General features: G+C 42.7%; 1 protein-coding gene across 2 annotated transcripts in view; it reads right to left on the minus strand.

Moving 5' to 3' along the window:
• Positions 1-12,755: 12,755 nt before the first annotated feature.
• The window catches only part of lrrk1 (leucine-rich repeat kinase 1), a 76,126-nt gene continuing 64,690 nt past the window's right edge, over positions 12,756-24,191 (minus strand). For both annotated transcript variants that reach the window (XM_086143718.1, XM_086143719.1), the window contains 3 exons: positions 21,823-22,263; positions 20,985-21,089; positions 12,756-16,303 (listed from right to left, as the gene is read on the minus strand). In XM_086143718.1, the coding sequence (XP_085999844.1) occupies positions 16,126-16,303; positions 20,985-21,089; positions 21,823-22,263 (724 nt within the window). In that variant the 3' untranslated portion in view covers positions 12,756-16,125. The remainder of the gene's footprint in view (positions 16,304-20,984; positions 21,090-21,822; positions 22,264-24,191) is intronic.

Below are 24,191 nucleotides of genomic sequence, written 5' to 3' on the forward strand. Positions count from 1 at the left end.
TGAATAGTCACTATACTCTGATGGTCTCTCTCGCTCTCACACACACATACGCAGAGTAACAAGCTGCCATGGCATTAAAAACTGATGACACTTCACCCTGGTTGATGGCTGCGCAGAATGACGCATTCACTTCCATTATACTGGCGTTTGAGATTCTTCAGTAATGACATGCAAGAAAACTCTACTCTGTGTTGTTTTATTAAGTCAAAGAACGACAGCACCTGACATTCCTCTGAGATCATAAGGATTATAGATTTTAATTTTAGGATGGCGGGAAGATGTCACTTCAATATTAAGCCTATAAACTCTTCATTGTCTCAATGAACTGTTTTCAGTGGTAGATACACTATATAGCCAAAAGCATTCACTCACCTGTCTTGACTCACATATGAAATTAAGTGACATCCCATTCCTAATCCATAGGGTTCAATATGATGTTAGTCAACCCTTTGCGGCTATTACGGCTTCAAATCTTCTGGGAAGGCTGAGTCAAAGGTTCGGGAGTGTGTTTATGGAAATTTTTGACCATTCTTCCAGAAGCGCATTTGTGAGGTCACACACTGATGTTGGACGAGAAGACTTGGCGCTCTGTCTCTGCTCAAATTCATCCCAAAGGTGTCCTATCGGTTTGAGGAAAGGACTCCGTGCCGGCCAGTCAAGTTCATTCGCACCAGACTCTGCTATCCATGTCTTAGGGGCGTTGCTTTGTGCACTGGTGCACAGTCATGTTGGAAAAGGAAGGGACCAGCCCCAAACTGGTCCCACAAAGTTGGGAGCATGGAATTATCCAAAATGTCTTGGTATGCTGAAGCTTTCAGAGTTCCTTTCACTGGAACTAAGGGGCCAAGCCCAGCTCCTGAAAAACAATGCAACACCATAATCCCCCCTCACTTGGCACAATGCAGTCAGACAAGTACTGTTCTCTTTGCAACCGCAAAACCCAGACTCATCCATCAGATTGCCAGATGGAGAGGCGCAATTCGTCACTCCAGAGAACGCATCTCCAATGCTCTAGAGTCCAGTGGCAGGGTGCTTTACACCACTGCATCCAATGCTTTGCATTGCACTTGGTGATGTGTGGCTTGGATACAGCTGCTTGGCCATGGAAATCCATTCTATGAAGCTCTTTGCACACTGTTCTTGAGATAATCTGAAGGCGTCATGACGTTTGGAGGTTTGTAGCGATTGACTCAGCAGAAACCTCTCCGGAATATGCGCCTCAACATCCACTGACCCTGCTCCATCGGCTTACGTGGCCTACCATTTTGTCGCTGAGCAACCGTTTTTGTTTCCAAACACTTCCACGTTCTTATAATACAGCTAAAAGTTGACTGTGAAATATTTAGGAGCGAGGAAATTTCAGGACTGGATTTGTTGCGCATGTGGCATCCTATCACAGTTCCATGCTGGAATTCACTGAGCTCCTGAGAGCAACCCATTCTTTCACAAATGTTTGTAAAAACAGTCTGTATGCCCAGGTGCTTGATTTTATACACCTGTGGCCTTGGCAGAAACTGGAACACCGGATTCCGATTATTTAGATGGGTACTTTTGGCTAGATAGGGTATTCAAATCAGTTTGATCCCACCTCTTAACACTGATACATAAAATCAAGCATGCGGTTCTCAAATTGGAAATATTCATTTCAGGGCGGTAAAATTGCTGATAGTTGATACCAATATTACTTTTATGTTTTTTCAGAAGAAAAGGAAAATCAATTACATCTAAAATGTTATTTTAATTATCATCTTAAAACTTCTTATTTCTTGTTAAAGGTAGTGTCTTTGTACTTTTTAAGACCTTAAAACACTTGATAGCCTTAACTTTGACACTTTATATTTTATTGTATTTCTTATTCTCCCTCCTTCCTGCTATTATCTATTATTGTTATGTTTTACTTGAAACTCTGGCATAACAATTTCCTTTGGGATAAATAAAGTTGTTCTTATCTTATCTTATCTTATCTTATCTTATCTTATCTTATCTTATCTTATCTTATCTTATCTTACCTTGTGAATTCATGTTATATTCAACTATTGACGCAAGTTACCATGATGTGTATTAGTAGGTAAGTGAGGTAGAATTATATCTGAATTTTCGGGTTGACAATGGGGAAATTCAGTCAAACTCAGACACCTAAATAGCCCCCTTGTGTTTTGGGGGACTTGTTTCAGTGTTCCAATGAGAATGTGTGTTGTGTCAGCTTTGGGCTGTAATCCTCTGCAGTTGTCGTGTTTGGATCATTCCATCTGATGTCGGGTGGCAGTGGATGGCGTCGCCTTGGTGAACGGCCAGGTTTGGAAGTGATCAAGCCAGGCTTGTGTAAAGGCTTTTCTCCAAGGCCAAAATCTCCTTGCGACACAGAAACGAAAGTAGCTGCTAAACAACGCGGTTATTGTCCTGCTTGTTATTTCATAACAGGGATCTCCTGCAGCCTCCAAAGGCCTGGCTGAGCATTTGTCCTAGGAAACTTCCTGGAAAACAACAGAGAGATCTAACACACGGACAGCGCTCCCTCCAGCTGCGCTCCTTTTTTTATATCTGCTGACGACATGGGGCCTCATCAGTGGACGGTGAGAGACAAAGTCCTCCAAAATCGACTGACAACGGGAGGACAAAGATATCTAAAAGGAGAACAAGAGCCCCAGCAACATCAGTCACAGTCATCAATATCAAGAGTCAAGATTTTTAATTGTCATTGTGCAGGCACAAGTGTGATTTTCACAACTTTACATGGGCCGTTAAAAATTGGATTCTGGAGCACCAAACATGCTCACACTAACAATGCCAGACGGGTATTTTGCCATCAGATGTTACCCTTCTGGGTAACATCTGATGACCAAAGTAACAATATCACAACAATAGCACTTTCAAACTGCAAAATACATATTTTATTGCCTGTTTATATATTGTATAGTTATTTTATTGCCTATCTGTATATTCTATATATATTGTCTATTTTATACAGTTTTATATTTGTATTGTCCAGGACTACAGATGAAAATTAGCTATGAGCTATAATCCAGTACAAACATCTCTGCCTCTGTGCTTAATGTATTTGTACACTGTCCTAATAAACTTCTAAAAAAAATAAAAATAAAAAATAAATTAAAAAAAAAAAGCTCCCGAGCTCCCAGATCGTACAGGAGTATGTGTGTTGGCTCTCCATCGTGACCGGTGATGGTGCTTGGCTCCGGGGGGGGTGGTTTAAGGTGAGGATATGGGTGCGCAATCCTCACCCCCACTGTTCTTCACTCTCTAGTTTCCGACGGCATGAGAAACTCACAACGACCTTCACTCTGGTTCGAGCTGCAGGGGACTGCCGGTAGTCTGGTCTGGCGGGCTCCGCCTATATCCTGTCCCTATTGCAGATTTGTGCTCAGAGTTTACTCCCCTAGCCATACTAGCCTTCCTAGGTTTACCCACGTGGCAGTGGGGCAGCGGTTGGCTCAGATACCTCTGGGGATCACTGAAGCTCCGAGATCTCTCACTAATTCAGCCTGGGGCAACAAGGCCCCAGTTTCCGTGGGCTGCCACAAGGAGGCATAGCAAGAGTCCTGGTGAGGGGGAGGTGATGTACTGACTTCCTGGACCCCATCAGGGGCAGTCAATGGCAGAGGCATAAAGAGGGGGATTACATGCATTTCTACAAGCAATGGCTCACTTAGCAGACTGCACTAGATGCGTCACCTCAGCCCGGCGATCACGCAGCCAGCTCAGCCAGGAGTATGAACAGGATTATATATATACACAAGTTATATATACATAACCTCAGTCATATCTCATCCATTTTGTTGGTGAGCAACCTGGCGTTCCTGAGGAAGAGACTGAGCAGTTAGCATGTAGCCTAGCCTGTTGCCCGCTCCACTTGCCCCATTTTTGTTTCGTCTGCGAGGCCATAGCGGGGTAATTGTGCACTACAGCTCAATAGAGATAAACTTCAGTTTCGCAAATGAGTGGAGCCCTAGTTTATTAATATCTTCAACAGTTTGGATCTTCTGTACTGGATTGGTGCATCTATTACCGAAATCCAGAGAAAGAATACAGTAAACACAAAAATAAAAATAGCAAACTGGGAGCCTTGAGCCACTGTGTGTGCCAATGCCGCCTTCTTGGATGGCATATCAATGAAGGCTTTCACAGATCAATAAATTCATGGAGCTGATTGGTTTGTATCTTCAAGCCTGTTGACATGATGTCCTCAGAGCCACCATTTGGCTCTAGTAGTGATAACAGCAGACATTATTTTTATGTCGTTATTATGTTGTTACCTAACCTAGATACAATTTCTTTCTATTATCCCACTGGAGGTGCTTAAACTTAATGTTCTAATTTGCGTTTCGATCCTTCCATGCCACGTTTTTTTTTCCACATAATTTTTTACTTGGTCTATCATTAAACTGGAACAGTGTAAATGTATGAATGTGTATGTGTGTGTATGCTTTATGTGTGCTTAGCCTCACGAGTCATCGTGAAATCATCGAAACTAAGAATTATAAAATAAATATTATTTTCCACTGATCTGTGTTATGTATTTTGTTTATAATTCCAACCATTTTTTTATTGTCTTAAGCTATAATTATTGAATTAATTCATTTCCCAATTAAATACAGAACAGACACCAGTGTTGCAGTAGTCCCTCATGAACAGGGCTGTGAGGCACATACTTTTTTCTGTTTCTCAGCAAATTGCCTGTATAATGTTTATAGAAAGATTTGTGAACGGACAATTATCTGCAGAGAAAAGTCGTTAGGTGATGCAAACTATACTGTGCTGCACCCAAAGTGGGCATATGTGAGCTGCCATGTGCTTACTACTGTCCTCCAATAAGCTATAGAAGATTAGATAGATAAGATAAATAAATCAAAATAACAAGGGCTTTTACAACAAAGCAACAGAGCTTTTAACGAAGAAGGTAAGATGCATGGATTTCACATACGCATAAAGTCAAGACCACAAATTGTTTTGGGTTTTATAATTTTTTGTAGTGAAACATCGTCTGCTGCATAGCTTGGGCACATCATCAGTGATGTATATGAGTTCATTGGATGTTTTGGGGTTTTGGATGTTTGGATGTTTTATTTGTAACCATGGGATGCGGGGTCTTCGCAGTGTCGGGGTCTGATGTCACACTGGCCGGCATTTTGGTCTGGTCGTAACGGGGTTCTCGCAGGGTTGGGGTCCGGTGGTCTACCAGGGGGTCTCACAAGGTCAGGGTTGTTGGGCAAAGGGGAAGTCCAGGCACCGCAGCTAGGTCCGGTCGTGACAGGGGTCGTGGGGATCCGCAATCCCCCGGCACCAGGCAGAGCGTGCCGCTGCCCTTTATAGGGATCTTGATTAGCGGCAGCTGGCCGCTCCTGCAGCTGGCGCCGATTCTTAATTTGACCCAGCCGTGTCTCCTCTCGGCTGCCGAGAGGAGATCGTGACACCTAGAGGCTTTCTCTGCTGCCCCTGTGTTGTTAAAGGTGGCCCATCTCCTTCTCTCTCCTGTAATACCAAGTGCAGTGTAGGCTCTGCACAGAGATTGTCCGGGAAAGCATGTGCACCCTACCTCCACAGGCAAGCACCTAGCATTATAGCCTTGTCTGAGGCAGTCCATACGTTCTTCCCAAGGCACATTGAGCTCCAGCGTAACATTCTTTGTTGTTTCTGACACCAGCACAATGTCAGGTCTGATGGTAGTCTTAACAACATATCGGGGGCATTTGAATTAGCTGCCCAAGTCCACTGACAGCAGCCAGTCTTATACGGTGTTGAGAAGGCCTGATGTTGCTTTCTGTGTCATTGGCTTCTGTCCTGCTCTGATGAAGTTGATGGCCTTCTTCATGGGTTTTGACCTCAGAAAGCTGATGATGCCACAATAGATGCGCTCTACAATGGTCTCGAGCACCTGATTGTGACGCCATCGGTATCTGCCTTCCAACAGAGCTTTTGGGCAGCAACTTAGTACGTGCTCGAGGGTCCCCTTTCTCTGGTAAAGAGGGCATGACGGTGTGTCAACAAACCCCAGCAGTGCAGGTTGGATGGGCTCGGAAGTAGATCATAGACCAAGAACTTGATGCGTTGTGGCTCTGCCCGTTGGAGCTCAGCCTATGAGATCTTCCTCTCTGCAACTTGCTCCCATCTCATCCAGTCTCATCCCCACTGCTCTGCTGGATCTCTCCTCCTCCACCACTGTTCTCACCTCATTCTGGACTAGTTGCCTCAGCTCTGGTTCCCACGCCTTCTCAAAACGGGGGGATTGGATGGTTCCATGTCCAGGACTCCGTGGCACAGTCGAGACTGCCTTCTCCGCTCTCCATTTCCTACCAGTCTTAACTGTTACTCCTGCCCTGGATGCTTTTGGGTCCGTTGACCCGCAGAATTGGAACAGCTCCCTTGCATGCAAGACCTTGAACTCCTCCTCAGGGAATTTCAGGGGGAGTCTCAGTTTGCAGGTGTTCCCAAAGTGGGTTATATTGCTCAAGCTCCTTGGCCGTCCTAACTATCTCCTCAAGTAGCGACTGAGTCTCCTTTCCGGATCTGAGATGGTGGTGATCGGTAAGTCATAGAGGAGCAGAGGCCACGGTATCCTTGGCAAAATCCCATGCTGATAAATCCATGCCTTGAATTTCCCTATAAGGAAAGACTAAATGAAAAAAAATCAGAAATCAAGAGTTTTACCTTGTGGGAATTATTCTCTACTTTTTCTTGTTATCCTCTTGATGAATGACCTGTTTTAAAGTTGAATAAAGCACCAGTATTTGAAGTTTTAAGAACAACCACAGGTTTAACTGAGGGTGAGAATTTAAAGTGTGTTGCACACCACTCTATACTTTTACTTATTAGAATTGAGTATGAATTACTTTGAATAGAGGATGCATAGCAAATTTAAAAAAGAATCCTTACCTCGCCAGCCGTGAACCTCAGCACAGACACTGGTATGTATAGATGCCAAATTGATCTATACAGTTTTGTCATGCTGATTGACATGAAAAGTATGTATGGACCACAGTTTAAGATTGATATAGATACAGGTGTATGTGTAAATATGTTTGTATGTATGTATAGATTGTATAAATGTATCTATACATCGCAAATTCAGTTATTTTATCTCAGTTGACACGAAAAATACTTTTATATCACTCCATTAAATTATGAACCCAGGGAAGTACAAGTGTGTCTAATCTAATCCTTTTTTGACAATTTCAGGGAAAACTTAAATATACTTAGTTGTTCTTTTGCCAATTTGAAGTATCTTTCAAAACCGTTCAATGCAAATATCACAGTTGCTTCTTGATAAAAAGTTCACTGAGTTGAGGTTTCCATCTGTTACATGACTTTTGATAACTTCTCCCTCAGCTCAAACACGCACACTCCAGAGTTGGGATTTATATATTGTTTATGAATGCAGTTAATGAGATCATCTTGACTGGATGATTGTAATTCACTGATCTGTTGCGTAATCCCCAAACTGGGTACAACGAAAAAACAGTTATCTAACCGGAATTAATAACAAGTCTTATACAAAATAAACATGGTACCTCCCCAACAGTCAGCTGAAACACATTAACTCCAGCTTTCCCAGTTATTTGTTTTCAGTATATTTTCAAAATCTCTCCTGTCCTTGTGCGTGATTAAATGTTTACATTTAATCCTTACCTTTTGTTTTTCTTCTAAAAGCCTAAATGCTGAAAAGAAAGAGTGGGTTCTGGAACCCCAGGCTCATGTTGTGCAACATTGGAACAGCTGCTGCACAACAAGGCACTTGGCTTAATAATGTCATGGTTCCAGAAACAAAAAGAGTGCTCCAGCTTGGTCTTTGAGCCTTGGCCTCCACGGCTTGGCTGGACTCGTGCTGAATCATCCTCTTCTTTAACTCCTTCCTTCTTCATTCCTCCTGCTTCAAATTCAGCATATTTGTATTTGAGTTCTATTGACTACTGATATGACATATATCCCCATTCCCTGTTTTCATATACTCACCGTGAGCCGCCGCCTTACTTTGATGGAGGGGCTCACCAGCTATAGGAAGGGCCAAGGAGATCGGGCGCAGTGTGAGCCGGGCCGTAGCCGGAGTATGGGACCTTGGTTGTCCGATCCTTGGCTACAGAAGCTGGCTTTTGGGACATGGAATGTCACCTCTCTGGTGGGGAAGAAACCCGAGCTGGTGCGCAAGGCTGAGGGATCCCAACTAGATATAGTCGGACTCACCTCGATGCACAGCATGGGGTCTGGAACCAGGCCTCTCAAGAGGGGCTGGACTCCTTTTTATTCTGGAGTCACCCCAGCGTGAGAGACGCTGGGCTGGCACCGTCTTGGCACCTACATGTTGGGGTTCAACCCTGTGGACATGAGGGTAACCTCCCTCTGCTCTCAGGTGGGATGACTGTTGTTTATGGCTATGCTGTTTACCCACCCTTCTTGGGGTTCCTAGAGGGGCTGCTAGAGAGCCCTCCTAACGGGGACTCCCTCGTTACACTGGGAGGCTTGAAACCTCACGTTGGCAACCACTGTGTGACTTGGAAGGGTGTGTTTGGAAGGAATAGCCCCCCTGATCTGAACCTGAGCGGTGTTTCGTCATTGGACTTCTGTGCACGTCACGGATTGTCTATAACAAACACCATGTTCAGGCATAAAGGTGTCGATATGTGAACTTGGCACCAACACACCTTGGGCCACAGTTCTTTGATCGACCTGCGGTCGTATCGTCAGACTTGCGGTTGCATGTCCTGGACACTTGGGTAAAGTGAGGGGCGAAGCTGTCAACTGATCACTACCTGGTGGTGAGCTGGCTCCGATGGTTGGGGAGGATGCTGGCCAGACTTGGCAGGCTCAAACGAAATGTGAGGGTCTTCCGGGAACGTCTGGCAGAGTCCCCTGTCAGAAGGAGTTTCATCTCCCACCGCCGGCAGAACTATAACCACGTCCCGTGGGAGGCGGGAAACATTGAGTCCGAATGGGCCGTGTTCTTTGGTTGGTGCCTGTTGAACCTTTGAACCCACTGGTGGACTCTGGGGGTGAGGGATGCCTGTGGGGCTCTGCAGGCAGCTGACAGGTCACCATCGGGTCAAGTGGCATGCGACTTTCGGTGGTTGCCTGGGCAAAAACTCGGGCGTGGGAGTTCAGGGAGACTATGGAGAATGACTTCCGCTGGGCGTTGAGGAGATTCTGGTCCACCATCTGGCAGCTCAGGAGGGGGAACTGGTGCTCTGTCAACACTTTTTACAGTGGGAGTGGGGTGCTGCTGGCCTCAACTTGAGACGTTGTGGATTGGTGGCAGGAAGATCTCCTCAACTTCGTGGAAGGTCTATTCAGCTGTGCTGGAGAAGAGGGCCGACTTGGTCGTTGAACCTTGGATCCAGGAGGAGCAGTGTGGTTTTCATCCTGGTCGTGGAACAGTGGACCAGCTCTATACTGCTGGCAGGGTCCTCGAGCAGCATGGGAGTTTGCCCAACCAGTCTACATGTGTTTCGTGGACCTGTAGAAGGCATTCAACCGTATCCAACGGGAAATCATGTGGGGGGGGCTCCAGGAGTATGGGGTACCGAATCCTGTTGTATGGACTGTTCGGTCCCTGTATGATCGGTGTCGGACCTTGGTCCGCATTGCCGGTTGTAATTCAAACCCGCTTCTGGTGAGAGTTGGAATCCGACAGGACCGCCCTTTTGTCACCAATTCTGTTCATAACTTTTATGAATAGAATTTCTAGGCACAGCCAAGGCATCGAGGGGATTCGGTTTGGTGGCCACAGGATTGAGTCTCTGCTTTTTGCAGATGATGTGGCTCTGTTGGCTTTATCAGGCCATTATCTCCAGCTCTCGCTGGAGGGGTTCACAGCTGTGTGTGAAGCGGCCGGGATGAAGATCAGCACCTTCAAATCCAAGACCATGGTGCTCAACCAGAAATGTCTGGAATGCCCACTCTGGGTCGGGGAAGGAATTCTACCCAAAGTGGAGGAGTATCTCGGGGTCTTGTTCACAAGTGAGGGGAGGATGGAGTGAGAGATCGAAAGGTGGATTGGTGCGGCGTCTGCAGTGATGCGGACCCTAGCTATGGGTCGTGACCGAAAGAACGAGATCGCGGATACAAGCGGCCAAAATGAGTTTACTCCGCAGGGTGGTCAGACTCTCCCTTAGAGATAGGGTGAGAAGTTCGATCATCCAGGAGGAGCTTGGAGTCAAGCCGCTGCTCCTCTGCATAGAGAAGAGACAGATGAGGTGGCGCAAGCATCTGGTCAGGATGCCTCCTGGACACCTCTCGGGAGAGGTATTCCAGGCACGTCCATCTGAGAGGAAACCTTGGGGAAGACCCAGGACACCCTGGAGAGACTTTGTCTCCAGGCTGGCCTGGGAATGCCTTCGGGTCCCCCCAGAGGAGCCGGACCATGTGGCACGGGAGAGGGAGGTCTGGGCCTCACTGCTCCGGCTCCTGCCCCTGCAACCCGACTCCGGATAAGCGGGAGAAGATGGATGGATGGACGTTTTCGGTATGCATTCACTCCCAGATATACAACTCTTACTCAAAGAGTACCTGTTGGTAAAAGGTTTTTTATTTTCCAAAATTACCAGGTAATTGTAAGGCCAAAAAAAAAAAAAAAAAATCAAAAAAATTATATTATTATAATATCTAGTGTCTTCAATGAACCTGCTGTTTTTGGATTGTCTGTGGAACCAGAACCTGGAGAGAACCCAGACAGGAACAAGGAGAGCATTCAAACTTTCTGACCATGTCCACGGACTAAAAATACCAATTGCACCACAGCACGAATAAGAAGTCAATATCTGACAATCAGCACAATGTAAGTTTCATCCAGCTGCTGAGGCTTTTTTCAGTTCAAGAACATAAAATCTGTATCTTCACCGCCTCTTCCTCCTCATCATCATAAGGGTCTAGTAAATGCCCAGAGCTAGACCTGCTCCTCAACAACATCTCTGTTTTTGGTTAGCATCTACTAGAAGTACAGCTCGTTTGCAGTGGTAATGAAACAGGAAACTTCCAGAGCAGCATAGTGGCCCTTTCTGGCTTTTCATTTTCTCCTGTTTCCTGCCTAGATTCTCTCCTTTTTCCCCTCTTCCTCCCTCTGTCTAAAAACAGTCAGCAAGTTGAAAACTTGATTGTTTGCAGGTGTGAATGAGATGGTGAATGGTTTCATGACTGACAGATGATAGTTCCAGGTTAAACCTCAAGAACAGCTAGGGTTGGCTCATCATGGCTGAACGAATGAAATAAGCGATATCCTCATCTTGCAACCGATCCCAGTTGGCACTGGATGCGATGTGACCTGGACGCATGAACACTTGAAGAGATGTACTCAAAGTCACACCTGTAGCGTGTATGCAACCAGAAAATAAACCCTAGATACCAAAACGAGCATTGTTAAAATACAGCATGTGGAACCGTTCACAGATCTTTAGTCATTCATTCATTGTTTATACCGCTTATCCTACACTCAGGGTTGTGGGGGTGCTGGAGCCTACCTCTGCTGTCATTGGGCAAGGGGGGGGGTTACACTTCTGCCAGTCCGCTGGCACTGCCGTATAGAGAAACATACAACATTTACTAATTCACATTTTTGGGGCAATTTCGGATCGCCAATGAACCTACTGTTGGTTTTTGGACTATGAGAGGAAACCCACAGTCTCGGTTAGAGCCTGCAAACTCCAGACAGAAAGGCCACCTGTCTTGAGTTGAACCATGGACCTTCTTGTTGTGGGCTGGAGGTGCCAAACCGCTGCACCAGTGGGGCACAGAACGACATTTAAAAATGAAATCAATCAGTAGGAAGGTGATGATCAAAGAGAACGAGACAGCGGTAAGAAGCTTTTTCTCAGAGGCCGTCATTGAAACGGTAGGTCATTGAAACGGACCGGCGCCCAGCGGTGGTAGGGGGGTCTCCTGGGGCGGGCGGAGGTCACCTGGGAACGCGAGGACTGTGCGGATTCCTTTGGTCCCACACAGGTGCGAGTCTTTTTACGTGACAAGAGCATCATTCATGTCGCTGTGGAGACGCCATGATGGCCGCTGAGTCAACAGCTGGCCGTGGGCCCCCGGCTGCTTCCAAGAAAACCCTGAGTAGCCGCTTGTTTTGGCCTGTCCTGGAGCATCTGAGGTGAGAACAGCCTGGTGACGAGCAAAGGTCACATGACACTGTGGAAATGGGAGTCCATCGTCTCAAAAACAGTGTCCGCATTTTCAAGAAAAGTGAAGGCACCTCACTCTTAGAATGAAGTTGCTTCATGAAATTAACAAGATACATCGATGGAATGATGAAAAAAAAAAAAAAAAAAAAAAAAAGGTCACAAGTGACACTGAATGGGAATAAAGGTCTGATATCAAAACACATAGCATAGCAAGTTGTTAAATAGGAATTGTATTGAGGGGCAAAGAAAGCTACAAGTTAATGCTTTATTAAAAAGACATGAGTAGAATGTTGTAATATAATAAAAATGCCAGACTTTAAAATACCAATAGTTTCTTCGATTCTTATTTTAAAAAAGAACTTATAAAAGATAAATAAAAATAATAAATACATAAATGATAAATGATAAAATCAATTTGAAATTACACAAGTCAAAATGAGTAAATGTGAAGGGTATATAGTGGTGGTGTTTTTGTACTGATGTCCTGAATAGTTAGAGATCAATGAAATATATCAGACACATGGATTTCATTGCCTATTTTTGAGGCTTAGAAGCTGAATTTCAATACAACAACTACATAACAAATGTCAAATGCTAGAAACCTATGCACTTGCACACAAAAGATCCAGAGCCTTTAAGTAAGAGAGTTTTATTCCCAACAGTTTTTATGTACCAGAGCTTTATTTACACATGAAGTTACTAAATTCTGAGAATAAATACGTCTCTTCACGGTCAAACTTTAAACCCAGTGCCTCGGGGTCACTGACTGGCAGCTTCTGTGAAACTGGGAGTGAAACCTTCTTACCAACAACAGACTGGCTCTTTTCACCACACTCAACCTAATGTATTTGGTGTGGACAGAACCACACAACCCTTCCTGACACACTGCTGACACTGAGGGTTTTCTGGTGTAATTTTTTTTTTCTCCTTTAAATAAAACTCTTTACTTGGTTTGAAGTTTATGCTGAGCATCTTTTAAGTTGATTCTGTAATGTTTTATAGAGTAATTTGGAAATTCATGGGCAAATTTGGTAGATGTTAGCCTTCTTTTCCTGTCTGTCCTATTTACAATTACTAAAATGTCATACATTTTTAAGTCATTTTGTTCCATTCTGTTTGGAGTTTCCACTTCCCTTAACAGAATCATGAGTTCTGCCAGGATTATTATTCCTTGATCTGATCAATAAAACCTCCCCAAATGATATGTAATGGATAAAGGCGAACAACATCCTGATTTAACAGAGTCAGTCTGGTTATTATCCTCAGATAGACATAAAACCACAGGAGAAACAGAGTCAGGATTTAATATCTTTGAAATCATCTTCAAACAGAGGAAATGGCACAAAATAAAGAGAGAACGAATCACCGGGAGTTTTGATGTTATGGCTCTGTGGGCGGTGTGGAGGCTGACAGGTTGGTGGTAAGAAAACATGCTCAAAAGACCAGAGATAAAACCTGTAAATCAAGCCTCAGGTGGAAAAGCTGCGCCGCTAACCTTGCAAGAAGCTCGAGGCCGAGCGAAGGGGACCAGAGGGCTGCAGCGCAGCACAGATGTGAGTTTGTTGCTTCTTCGGCCGCTCTGGTAACTATGGGAGTTGCTGCTTAGCGTGTGACTCTGTGTGTTGTTTCTGTTTGTGTGTGTGTGATGTGTTTGTTTTGAGTAACACAGCTGTTTTCCTGCAGCAGCTGCAACTTTGTCAATCAAGGGCTCAGTCAGAAGTTGATGCTTGTGCAATAAATGGCTTTCCTGATCCACCTATAGAGGAAGTTGAAGAGGTGAGAGGGCACCTTTTTATATATTAATTAATTTTAACTGACTCTTCAGTTCATCTTCTGTCTGAAACCAGCAGTTTTCAAGGCAAATTTTGGACTTGACTTTTCATCCCCATCACTAGGGTCCAAGTCTGAGGCTAGATGGTAATGATATATTCAATCGCATTAATATATGGATATCAACACTCATCTACTGTAATAATGCAGACGTTAAAATATACGTCCATCATCGTGTCTTTAATTCTGAAATCTTGGCTAACACTTCAAATCACGGTTTAAACAGCAAACAATCAAAAGAATGATTTATATGAATTTATTTCATTTATCTAATGGAGACATGAGTTTCTTTTCAAGATCTAAGTTGATATAAATGCAGCTAAAGCTGTAAAGTGGACATTTATCATCGAGCTAAAAATAGGCATCTAGCACGTCCTGTGTTGTGAGGATTTAGTGACATGCTTATCCCCATCTTGAGTGGAGGCTCCTAAAGTCTACCATCAAGCTGAACAAGAAAGGAAAGCGACGCAAAAAGATGTAGCCCACCATGACCTCTGACCCCAAAACATCGGAACGATCCAAGGTTGTGCTGCTAAACATGGCACCCGCCCTCTTCAGGTGTGACTTCATCCACAGATTTAGCTTGGGTTTTCTCCGAAACAATGGTTGTTTCTATCGTAGATCACTCCCTCACATCATTCAGAATAAAATATTAAAACTCATTTCAGAATATCATTGTTTTTGTTAAAGATTTACATCAAATAAAATCCTACAGTGGGCAAAAAAGCCCCAACCACAGCCCACATTCCGCCAACTGACCAGTTCTCCGGAGGTGACATGGTGATATTAGATACAAAACAAGTGACAAATTAAAGGAAAACCAACATTTTACAATGTAGTGTTCTCGAACACCTCCTATAAAAAATCCCTGACAACAGTTTGTAAAAACCTCTGTGATGATGTGAGCTTCATTCGTAGCAGCTGTCAATCATCCCTTTAATACTAAATGACTTGATCAAACTAGCTGAGAAAGTGATCATGTGACCAGAATAACTGACTTAAATGTCATACCCAGGAACATAAAACTTGTGTTGATTTCCACTGATTCACTATATTGTGTGATATTTGTCTCTTCACTTCAAATTTAAATGCGATGCATTCGTGTGTAAAATTAAAACATTTGAAAGTTTCAGACCATCAGAATTGTTTTTGAGCAGCTAAAAATATATGGATTTTCAATTTGAAAAAGAATTTAAAAAAAAATAATCATGAAGGACATATTAGAGAACCAGAGGGACATTTCCTGAATAAATCAAATAATCCAAACACTTAATATTAAGAGGTTAAAAGACATTTAAGAACAATTAAAATTCCAGTTTGCCGATTGACATATCCTGCATTTGACTGTTGTCACCAAGTATTTGTATAATTTTATTAACTCTAGTGATAAGTGTTTTTCCAAACCAATCTAGAAATCTAATGTGCAAACACAAAATGTGTGGTTATCTTGAATTACTTTTTTTACCACACAGGAAAGCGTTTTTATTCATTTTTTAAACACGCTCCTGATTTTGTGGAAAACATGAGAAAATGCCGCAAGATAATTGGCAAAAAATTACCAGAGGAATTAAATCCCAATTATTGGGGTAAATTTTCCAAAAAATTAGAAAACTGCATTTTTTGCAGTTGTAGATTCTAGATCACCAGAATCTAGCGCAAATTGTTTTTTTTTTTTTTCTTTTCTTTTTAAATAGATCTAAAATGAATGTGAAATTAAACGCCTTTTTACATTTAAACACTTTACATTGCTAATGTTTGCCCCAGATATGCAGTGTATTCTGCTTAGCGCAGACCGAACAGCACTGAGTCCCATCCTTGCAGGCTGGCCCTGGTTTCCAAACCTGTAAGGAACTTTTTCCTGGATTTTGCGGGCTCTAAAAAATACTATGGTGTCTTGATGCTCGGTGGGATCGGTCCACTGTCCCACGACCACTTCCAGCATCAATAAGGAACATTCAACCTTCAGCGCAGGAGTGACATTTGGTTCTGGCTGTGATGCAGCTTTTTGGCCTCTGTGTCTCGCTGCTTTTAACCCCACCTCTACCCTCAATGCGAGAGGGGACAAGACCACTGGCAGGGGCCAGCTCCACCCGTCCTCTCCTGGGCCTGAACACAGGGGCTGTTGTCCGGTCCCGACCCCAAATCCTTGCCTCTGCTGCAGCGGCAACAACAGCTACCTTCTCCTCCTCATGCTGTTCTCCATTCTGCCTAGTTCCTCGTAGGACTGGTAGAAGACCTCCAGCTCGGCGCCCCCCCAGCCTCGCCACACACACAGGTACCACTCCATGTCGTCCTTCTGGAAGCCACACACCACCGTGTCCTGGGCCACCAGCGCCGCCTCTGTCAGGTTCCTGCGGGACACATGGAGTCGACAGTGAAGCGCGGATCGGGAAAGCAAAGATGGCGGCTCTTAAGAAGCTCTTCCTGGAGGTTGGTGGTTCTGAAAGGTGACTCCGGCTCAACATTGGATTAACAAATTACCTCCCGTCATGAATCTTATCTGTAACATTTTAACGTTTTTCAGCTTACATTTTAACAACTTCAAAACTTCTTTTTTCTTGTATCTTGCCGTGGTTATTTTGAATGGCTTGGATTAACTTGCTATTTGGTAAAACTATTTTCATTTTCTGTGAAGGTGTCACTTCTAAATGTGTTAGATGTGTCAAATAGTTTGACTTCCAGTAGGGGACAGGTCATACATTTTTCCTGCTTTTGGTTCTGCAGGAACCCTGATAGACCCACAGAGAGAATGGTTACCTCCTACAAACATTTAAACAAAAAACTGGATGGATGGATGGATGGATGGATAGATGGATAGATAGATATTAAATAACATGTCAATCCTTTTTCTGTGTGTGACTTTATGATGAATTTTTTTTACTTTTTGGACTAGTCTCCAATTGTTGTACTTTCAAGCAAATGAACGCTGTTAAAAAGTAGGAGGAAATTAAATATATAACATTGTCATGAATCTAAGAATCAAAGCATTTTGAATGGAATGACTTTCTTCCTCCTCCTCTTCATTCTTACATGTTAACCCTGCAACCCTGTCCTCAAAGACAGGGGCCGAGAAGATCCTGTGACCCAGATGCTCCACCACATATCAGGCCTGAAATTATCTCCTCTTGATGTTCCGAGATCTACAGCCTTAGGATTGAAAGTACAGGTGAGATCAGACGCCAACCCGCAGGGCCTCCAGGCCCAGGACCCCCTAATGTTGGCCTGCTTCTGAATTAGCAGAAAGAAATGTAGTGACTGGGGCCCAAGAAGATTAAGGAGCACTTGAACCTAATTTCATGCTGCAAAAGGAATTTGCAGATATTGTTTTTCTTGTTCATCATCTGTAAGCTGACAAATAATTTTAGATACCTAATTTTTTTGGGGTCATTTCAGACAGGTCTTCAGGCAATTCATTTATTTATTTTTTTGCCAACCTATTTGTAAATTCATGCTTGATGTTATTTTTCAAATAGTAGGGAATTTTAATTGACTGTATGTTAATTATTTTGCAATCTATTTCTTACTCATCGCAATTTAAAAAAAATATATACTGTATGTGTTTCTCAGTGGAAAAAAAAGATTTATTTATGTTGTGACTTTCCAGCATTTTCACCCCAAAAGTTCAAGGTAAGTTCCCACTGATCTTTGCTTAATTACTTGCTGACTTTCAGGTTATTTTGTGCTCATTTTGTAGATTATTATGTATTGACTTTCATTTAATTTCCTGCGGCTTTGTAGGTCAGTCGCCACATATTTTGACTTAATCTTCTTGCTTCACTCAGGGTGAATTATTTCTGTCATAATTTCCCAGATTTTAGTTGATAGCGTGCCGACGTCCCTAAAACGTAACATTCTCAATCGGCACCTGGGGCTAGAATAAAAAGCCTTTGTAACCCCGTCAATATAGCGTCAGTCCCGGCTGGTCTGTTGACCCTTCCCCTGACCTGAGCTGTGACCTCCTGACATGTAACCCGGGTTACAGGTGCACAGTGTAATAAGTAATTATTAAGGGCCTGTTTGGTTGGTTGTTTATTGGCTGCTGCTCATACAGGAGCCGTCTCAGCCCAGGACCAGCTGCTGGCTCCTTTACAGCAGTAATTACAGACTCAGCAAAGTCCCACAAGTATGTGATGAGGGACTGGCCTCCACTTTAACAGGCTGCATTAATGTGAGGCGCTCTGGCTTTCCTTCTCCATGTTTTTTCTACTGTAAATTCAGGGGGGGGGAAGTGACAGCAATTTTGAACCTTCTCAGAATGCAAATTCATTCAAAGTGACACCAGATGAATGCATGGTGTCCTGGAGAGACATTGGACGAACACAAATCTTCTTGGTTCACCTCAGTCCATCCATCTATTGCTATCCTTGTCAGTTGATACCGGGGGGTGGTTCCCAAATTTTTCAGAAACTTAATAAAATTATTGAATAAGAGGAAAAATGGACCTGAAAATTAATTTTGATAGTTGTTTGTAGACAGCCTTGTGTTTAGCTTTTCTGTAATTCTGTAATTCACCTGACTGAGATGCGACGCATGAAGTCATTTGAGACAATGCAAGGAACAACTTACAAAATCAGTAATGACTGGTTATTGATATGGAAGAAAGGAATCTAAAAAAAATAAGGGAAGAATATTTTACACTTGTTGGTGGAAAGAAAGGGTTCTAGATCTAAGTCACTTTTATTGTGAAGGACAAGGACCTGAAAAGTAACAGCTACATCGTCAAAAGCGGACCTGGGTTACCTTGAGGGTTTAGAAGGTTGAAGAACTGTAAACGTGATCCAAGAAGGGGGAGCAGCAGAGGAAACACTGCTTTGCGGCTGATTTCAAGCATAAAGGGGACTAAATATACTGCTCAAAAAAATAAAGGGAACACTTGAACAACACAATGTAACTCCAAGTCAATCACACTTCTGTGAAATCATAGTGTCCACTCAGGAAGCAACACAGATTCATTTTGACTTGTTTTAAGGACATTACATCAAAGTTGGATCAGCCTGGAGTTTGTTTTTACACTTTAATTTTGAGTGTGATTCTTATCCAGACCTCCATGGGTTGATACAATTGATTTCCATTGATCATTTTTGTGTGATTTGGTTGTCAGCACGTTCAACTGTGTAAAGAGAATAAGAATATTTCATTCATTTAGATCTAGGATGTGTTTTTTAAGTGTTCCCTTTATTTTTTTGAGCAGTGTAGTTGTAGCAGGCTGGATACTGGCTGTCCAGACCCTGGAGACCCCAAGATTAGAGGGCCCGGGGCCTCAGAGGCTTTATGAACACAGCTCGGACCTCCATCCAACGCAGTCTCTACCATAAACTTCAGCGTATATGGAGAGGACCGGCTGCAGGATTCCTCAGAAAATAAAGGTAAATCACTTCACACTAATCAGGCGGATAAACTTCAAACGGCATTTTTAAAATGGAAAATGTTCTAGCCTGAGCCTTTTGAATAAAATATTGGTGTGCACAGCAGAGAGAAAGTCAGAACCATATGTCATGTGCATGTGAAGGTGAAGGTCAGACGTTAGCTTAGAGGACTCTTTTATTTTTAGCAGCACACGCTGCAGAGAATGAAAGGCACCTATGGACTGACCATTTGGATCTAAAAAGATGAGAAAATAGAGCCTCGGACAAGAACAGCGTTTCAATGATGGATGAAGAGGATTTAAATGACCTGTAATAAGAAATCCTTCCAGTGCAGGAAGCAAAAAAATACCAAACATTATTTCATACTTTTGGAAATGTGCTTTCCCAGGGAGTTAGAAGCTGTGAGTTAAGTGATTCTGTCTGATATTAAGTGATTCGCTTCTCAGTGGGGCCCTCCATCTGCTTTCAGCAGTTTTCACGGTGACTCCTGTACTGCTAGCCTCATTATATGAGGGTAAATTTGGAAGAATAAGATAATGTAAAGGCTGCCGTTGGTATTAGAGGTTTAATTAAAAGGAAAGACAAAGGAAGCTTAAACCAGTAACAGCATATTTCATTGAAAGAGGCTTTATTTTCTATGAAAAGCTTGGATATTCTTGAAATGGATTCACTATTACACATGATCTGAAAATGACTAAAATATATTTTTACCACCAGTAGCAGGGCTTTAATATTGAGAATATATTAACATAAATGTTACTATTTCCTTGAACTCAGTACAAATAAATTTATAATAAAGTAGAATAAAAATGAAATGGAATTACCGAGATTTACGAAAAAAGAAAGTCACTGAAATAAGTTAGTAATTGGAAATTAACTGGTTGATTTGGTGTGGTGACCCCTGAAGGGAAAAGCCGAAAGGAGAAGAAGAAGACTCCTTAAAGAATAGCCTTGAAAAAAAAAAAACCTGCATTTGAAGGTCAAATTTATAGGTTGGGATTAAGTACCAGAGAGAATCAAGAGTAGAGCTCCTGGAACGAGTGGCCCAGCCCGGGATACGTGGGGCTTCACTTCACTGATGCTACAGGAATGGCCTGAATGTGGTTGCTGAATTATGGTCTCTGCATGATGTAGACAAAATGTGGTTGGCTAAATACAAACCAAAGCATCCAAAGTGTATTTGAATCTTGGACGGGGATAAGAGGAGTCTTTGACGCTGATGTGGTTCAAGCAGCTGCTTTTATTGGCCTCTTTTCAGATGTAAGCTGCTGTGCATGTATGGCATAGATCTGCCTCCCTCTGTGCATCTTTGATTGTCCTACAACCAAAAAGGTACCCACGTTGCCTTTTAAAGCCGATAGATGTTTGAGCTTTTAACTTTTGAACCTATATTTGTGCTGAGTTCATCACTATGATTTACTGGCAGCTCAGACTTAGAAGTTCCTAATCTGATTACAGGCGATGTGGGAGACACAACGCAACACTGTGGTTTTGTTGCGGACCAACAGGGAGGCTCGCCCCTCTGCTGTCCCCTTTCTATCAGGCTTGTGTTTTTTTTTTTTTCTTACCAAAGAGTTATTTCTTTCATGGCGTGATGCAGTTTTATCCCAGTGCACTTGAATGAAGAAACTGAGTGAGGATGCAGGATTTAAAGAGTCAAACTCACCCCAGAGATCCCGGGGATCCAGGGGGGGTGAGGACAGCCACGACCCGCCCTCTCATCTCCTCAGCCTGCTTCTGCATCTCGATCACCATAATATCTCCTCCGTGTCTTAGGATGATAAAAGCAGGCCACGTGTTTCAAGCACATTAACAAAGAAAATGAGTGTGCGCTGCTTTCCGCCCAATCATATACCGCTTTCAGGTGTTTTATCCAGTAAATGTTCTGAACAATGGTGACATTTGTTTCAATATATTGCCTGAATCTACTTCAAATATGATGTGAAATAACAGATTTAATAATCATGTGCTCCTTTTTTTATTTTTATTTTTTATGAAAATGAGAAGAGCAACATCAATGAGAAACAGTATTTGTAATGATATAAAATATTTTAATTAAAATCAGATCTGTAATGTTGCGTTTAAAAATACCTAAACTCAGTGCTTATAAATAATTAGTTAATTAATAGTTAATGAAGAATGTATTGTAGCTCTTTTGAGCCACAATATGGAAGTTGAACATGACATTTTAGATCGTGAATTCAAAGCGAGTAGCTTTATATACATAAAAATCTGAGAAGAGGCTGTCGTCTTATCTGACAACGTAAAGATCTAACCAAGGCGTAAACCCGAAAGAGGTGTCACTTCTTAAATATTCATAATATCAAATCTAGGGTGTCAAATTAACATCTTAATCTGGGGTGCTAAATATCCTACATGCCGGCCCCAGTGAAGTCTTTCTAAACGCAAACCTGTAAAGTAGTGTTTTTACTGGCTTGTAACATCCTGCTGCCGAGTCAGCCCTCCTAGTCCCCACCTTTTGTCCGGTGTCCTGTGCTGTTTACCTGGGGATCCACAGAGTGTTGTTAACCAGCAACACAGTGAGTGCCTGCAAGCGAGGTGGTCGCGATGTGACCGTTTCCCCTGGTATCTGCGCAGTCACGACCTCAGCCTCTCTGGGTTCCTGCTGGTTCTGGTCTGCTTCATTCGGTTCCGCTGGGGTTAACAGGACAACAGAGTCTGAGGCTGGCGCTTCCGGCGTGCCTGTGGACTCCGATGTATCCGGCGAGTGGCAGGAGGACATGGAACAGAAGTCAGTCAGAGAGTCCTGGTGGAGCAGGATCTGAGTCCCTGCCTCCTCACTGAAGGTCAGCGTCATGCCTTCGTGTGGCCACTCTGGCTTCTCATCCTGCTTTTCCGTATCGAGGTCAGAGGTGGTCAGTGTGGTCGGGCCGGCAGGATGCTTCACATTGAAGATGTCCCGCAGAGGGTTACTGTCTCCACAGCTGAAATATGGTATGAGTCTGTCTTTATCAATTATTTAACAACACATAAAAATACAAACACAGAGGCTCAAACATGGTTTGAGTACAAATACCAAGGGGTCCGGAAATTCTGAAGAAGTACTCTGAATTGAACATCTGAACCATGCTCAAACAGTCAGGTGAAGAATGGTGAAGTCAGCTCATCGTTCTCAGGATCTCAGGGTCGAAACCAGTGCCTTTCATTCCCACTCAGACTTTCTGAGCTTCCCCTCAGATTAAACTTAAAAATAAAGGTCATGATTGCATGAGGACACCAAGCAAATATTTAGAAGGTCATGACAGAAAAATAAGTATGAAATGATCAACACATCCCGCCATAATCCTCAAATATATGAAACGTTACCTTGTGAAAATAAGAATTAAGTACCTCTAAACATTAATGAATTGCACAGGAATTAGAGAGAATAACCACAATCGACAATAGATTACCTGATTGAATCTGCAGATACACTGATAAATAGCAATCAAAATATAGCCAGGTAGATAAATGATTCTGTTACCCATTCCTTGAATTGAACTGAAGCCTTCAAAAAAAGGATTAAGTCTCATCTTCAGAGTTTGGACTTTTTATACCAACTGCTCAAGTCACTAATTTTTTTCCTTTCCATTCTATTTACCTGGGAATATCCTTAAACATACACATCAATCCAAGACTCCTAATCCCCACCCTAAATAAACAAAACAACAACAACAAAAAAAAAGGCTAATGTTAAGTTAACTCCAAACTTCCACCCGCTCCTTTATTTTGTAAATTCCACCTTTTTTCAGAATATTAGGTGCAAACTCTACAAACATCTGTTTGTCTTTGTCTTCAGACAAACCCGTCCCCGGCACGGACTTCCAAATACACGGACTGACTTTTCCTTTTTAATCAATCATCAGGTGATCAGTCACAGCACTTTCATCTGCAGAATTCATTAAACTGCACTTTCTTATGGTCTATAACGGCCTTCAAATCGCATTAGTGAAAAAAAATATATCTGAAAAGACTCTGGTGTCACCCAGACTTCACCCCTGATTTCTTTCTCTTATCTCATTTTCCTTTAATCATGTTTGCTTTATGAATTTAAGATTTGTGTTTATGAACTTATGGCGGGTTAATATGAGGGCTTGATGGGTTCAGCTTTAGTTGTTTGTTCAATCAAGGAACCAGTTCTCTGTACAATTGTTATTATGTATGTATGTATGTATGTATGTATGTATGTATGTGTGTGTGTGTATGTATGTATGTATTTGTTTATTAATTCATTCAACCCCTTTATATACCCATCTTCTTTTTGTCTCTGGCTTCAAATTGTTTTGCTCATTTTTCATTTTCAGCCTATTGATGATGACATGCACTTGTGTGCTTGTGAGACATGTTGAGATATGACTAATGTTTCATCGTAATTTGATTGATTTTTATCTCCAGTTTTAATAATTCATTATTAACTTCTTTCACCTTGCGTTCTTCATAAATTGGGTATTTGGTTTTGAACTCTTTCCTTTTTTCGGTTAATTGTCTTCCTCACTCTGTTGTATCTATTTAGTTACCGTTTAGTCTTTTGAGAACATTACTTTTAAGACTGTTTTAGATTCTCATTTTATGAATTAAAATCATTAATTTGTTCATGTTTGAAATCGAATAATGTAGCCTCAGTGGGGCACAAGACAGTGTTGATCTGAGTTTGTCCCAAGCCCGGATAAATGCAGAGGGTTGTGTCAGGAAGGGTGTCCGGTGATAAATCTGTTCCACAACCAAATATGCGAAATCAAATCTACAAATCTCACACTGGATCGGTTAAAGCCTGGGTTAACAGCAACCGCCATTGGTGCCATTAGCCTACAGGGCACCAATGGAAAATGGGCTACTGGGGGTCAAAGAAGGAGAGGAGGAAGGTGTGTTCGTA

The sequence above is a fragment of the Fistularia commersonii genome, chromosome 3 (genome assembly GCF_037954325.1).
Source record: "Fistularia commersonii isolate RoL2024-O1a breed Wild chromosome 3, RoL_Fcom_v1.0, whole genome shotgun sequence".
Lineage (NCBI taxonomy): Eukaryota > Metazoa > Chordata > Actinopteri > Syngnathiformes > Fistulariidae > Fistularia > Fistularia commersonii.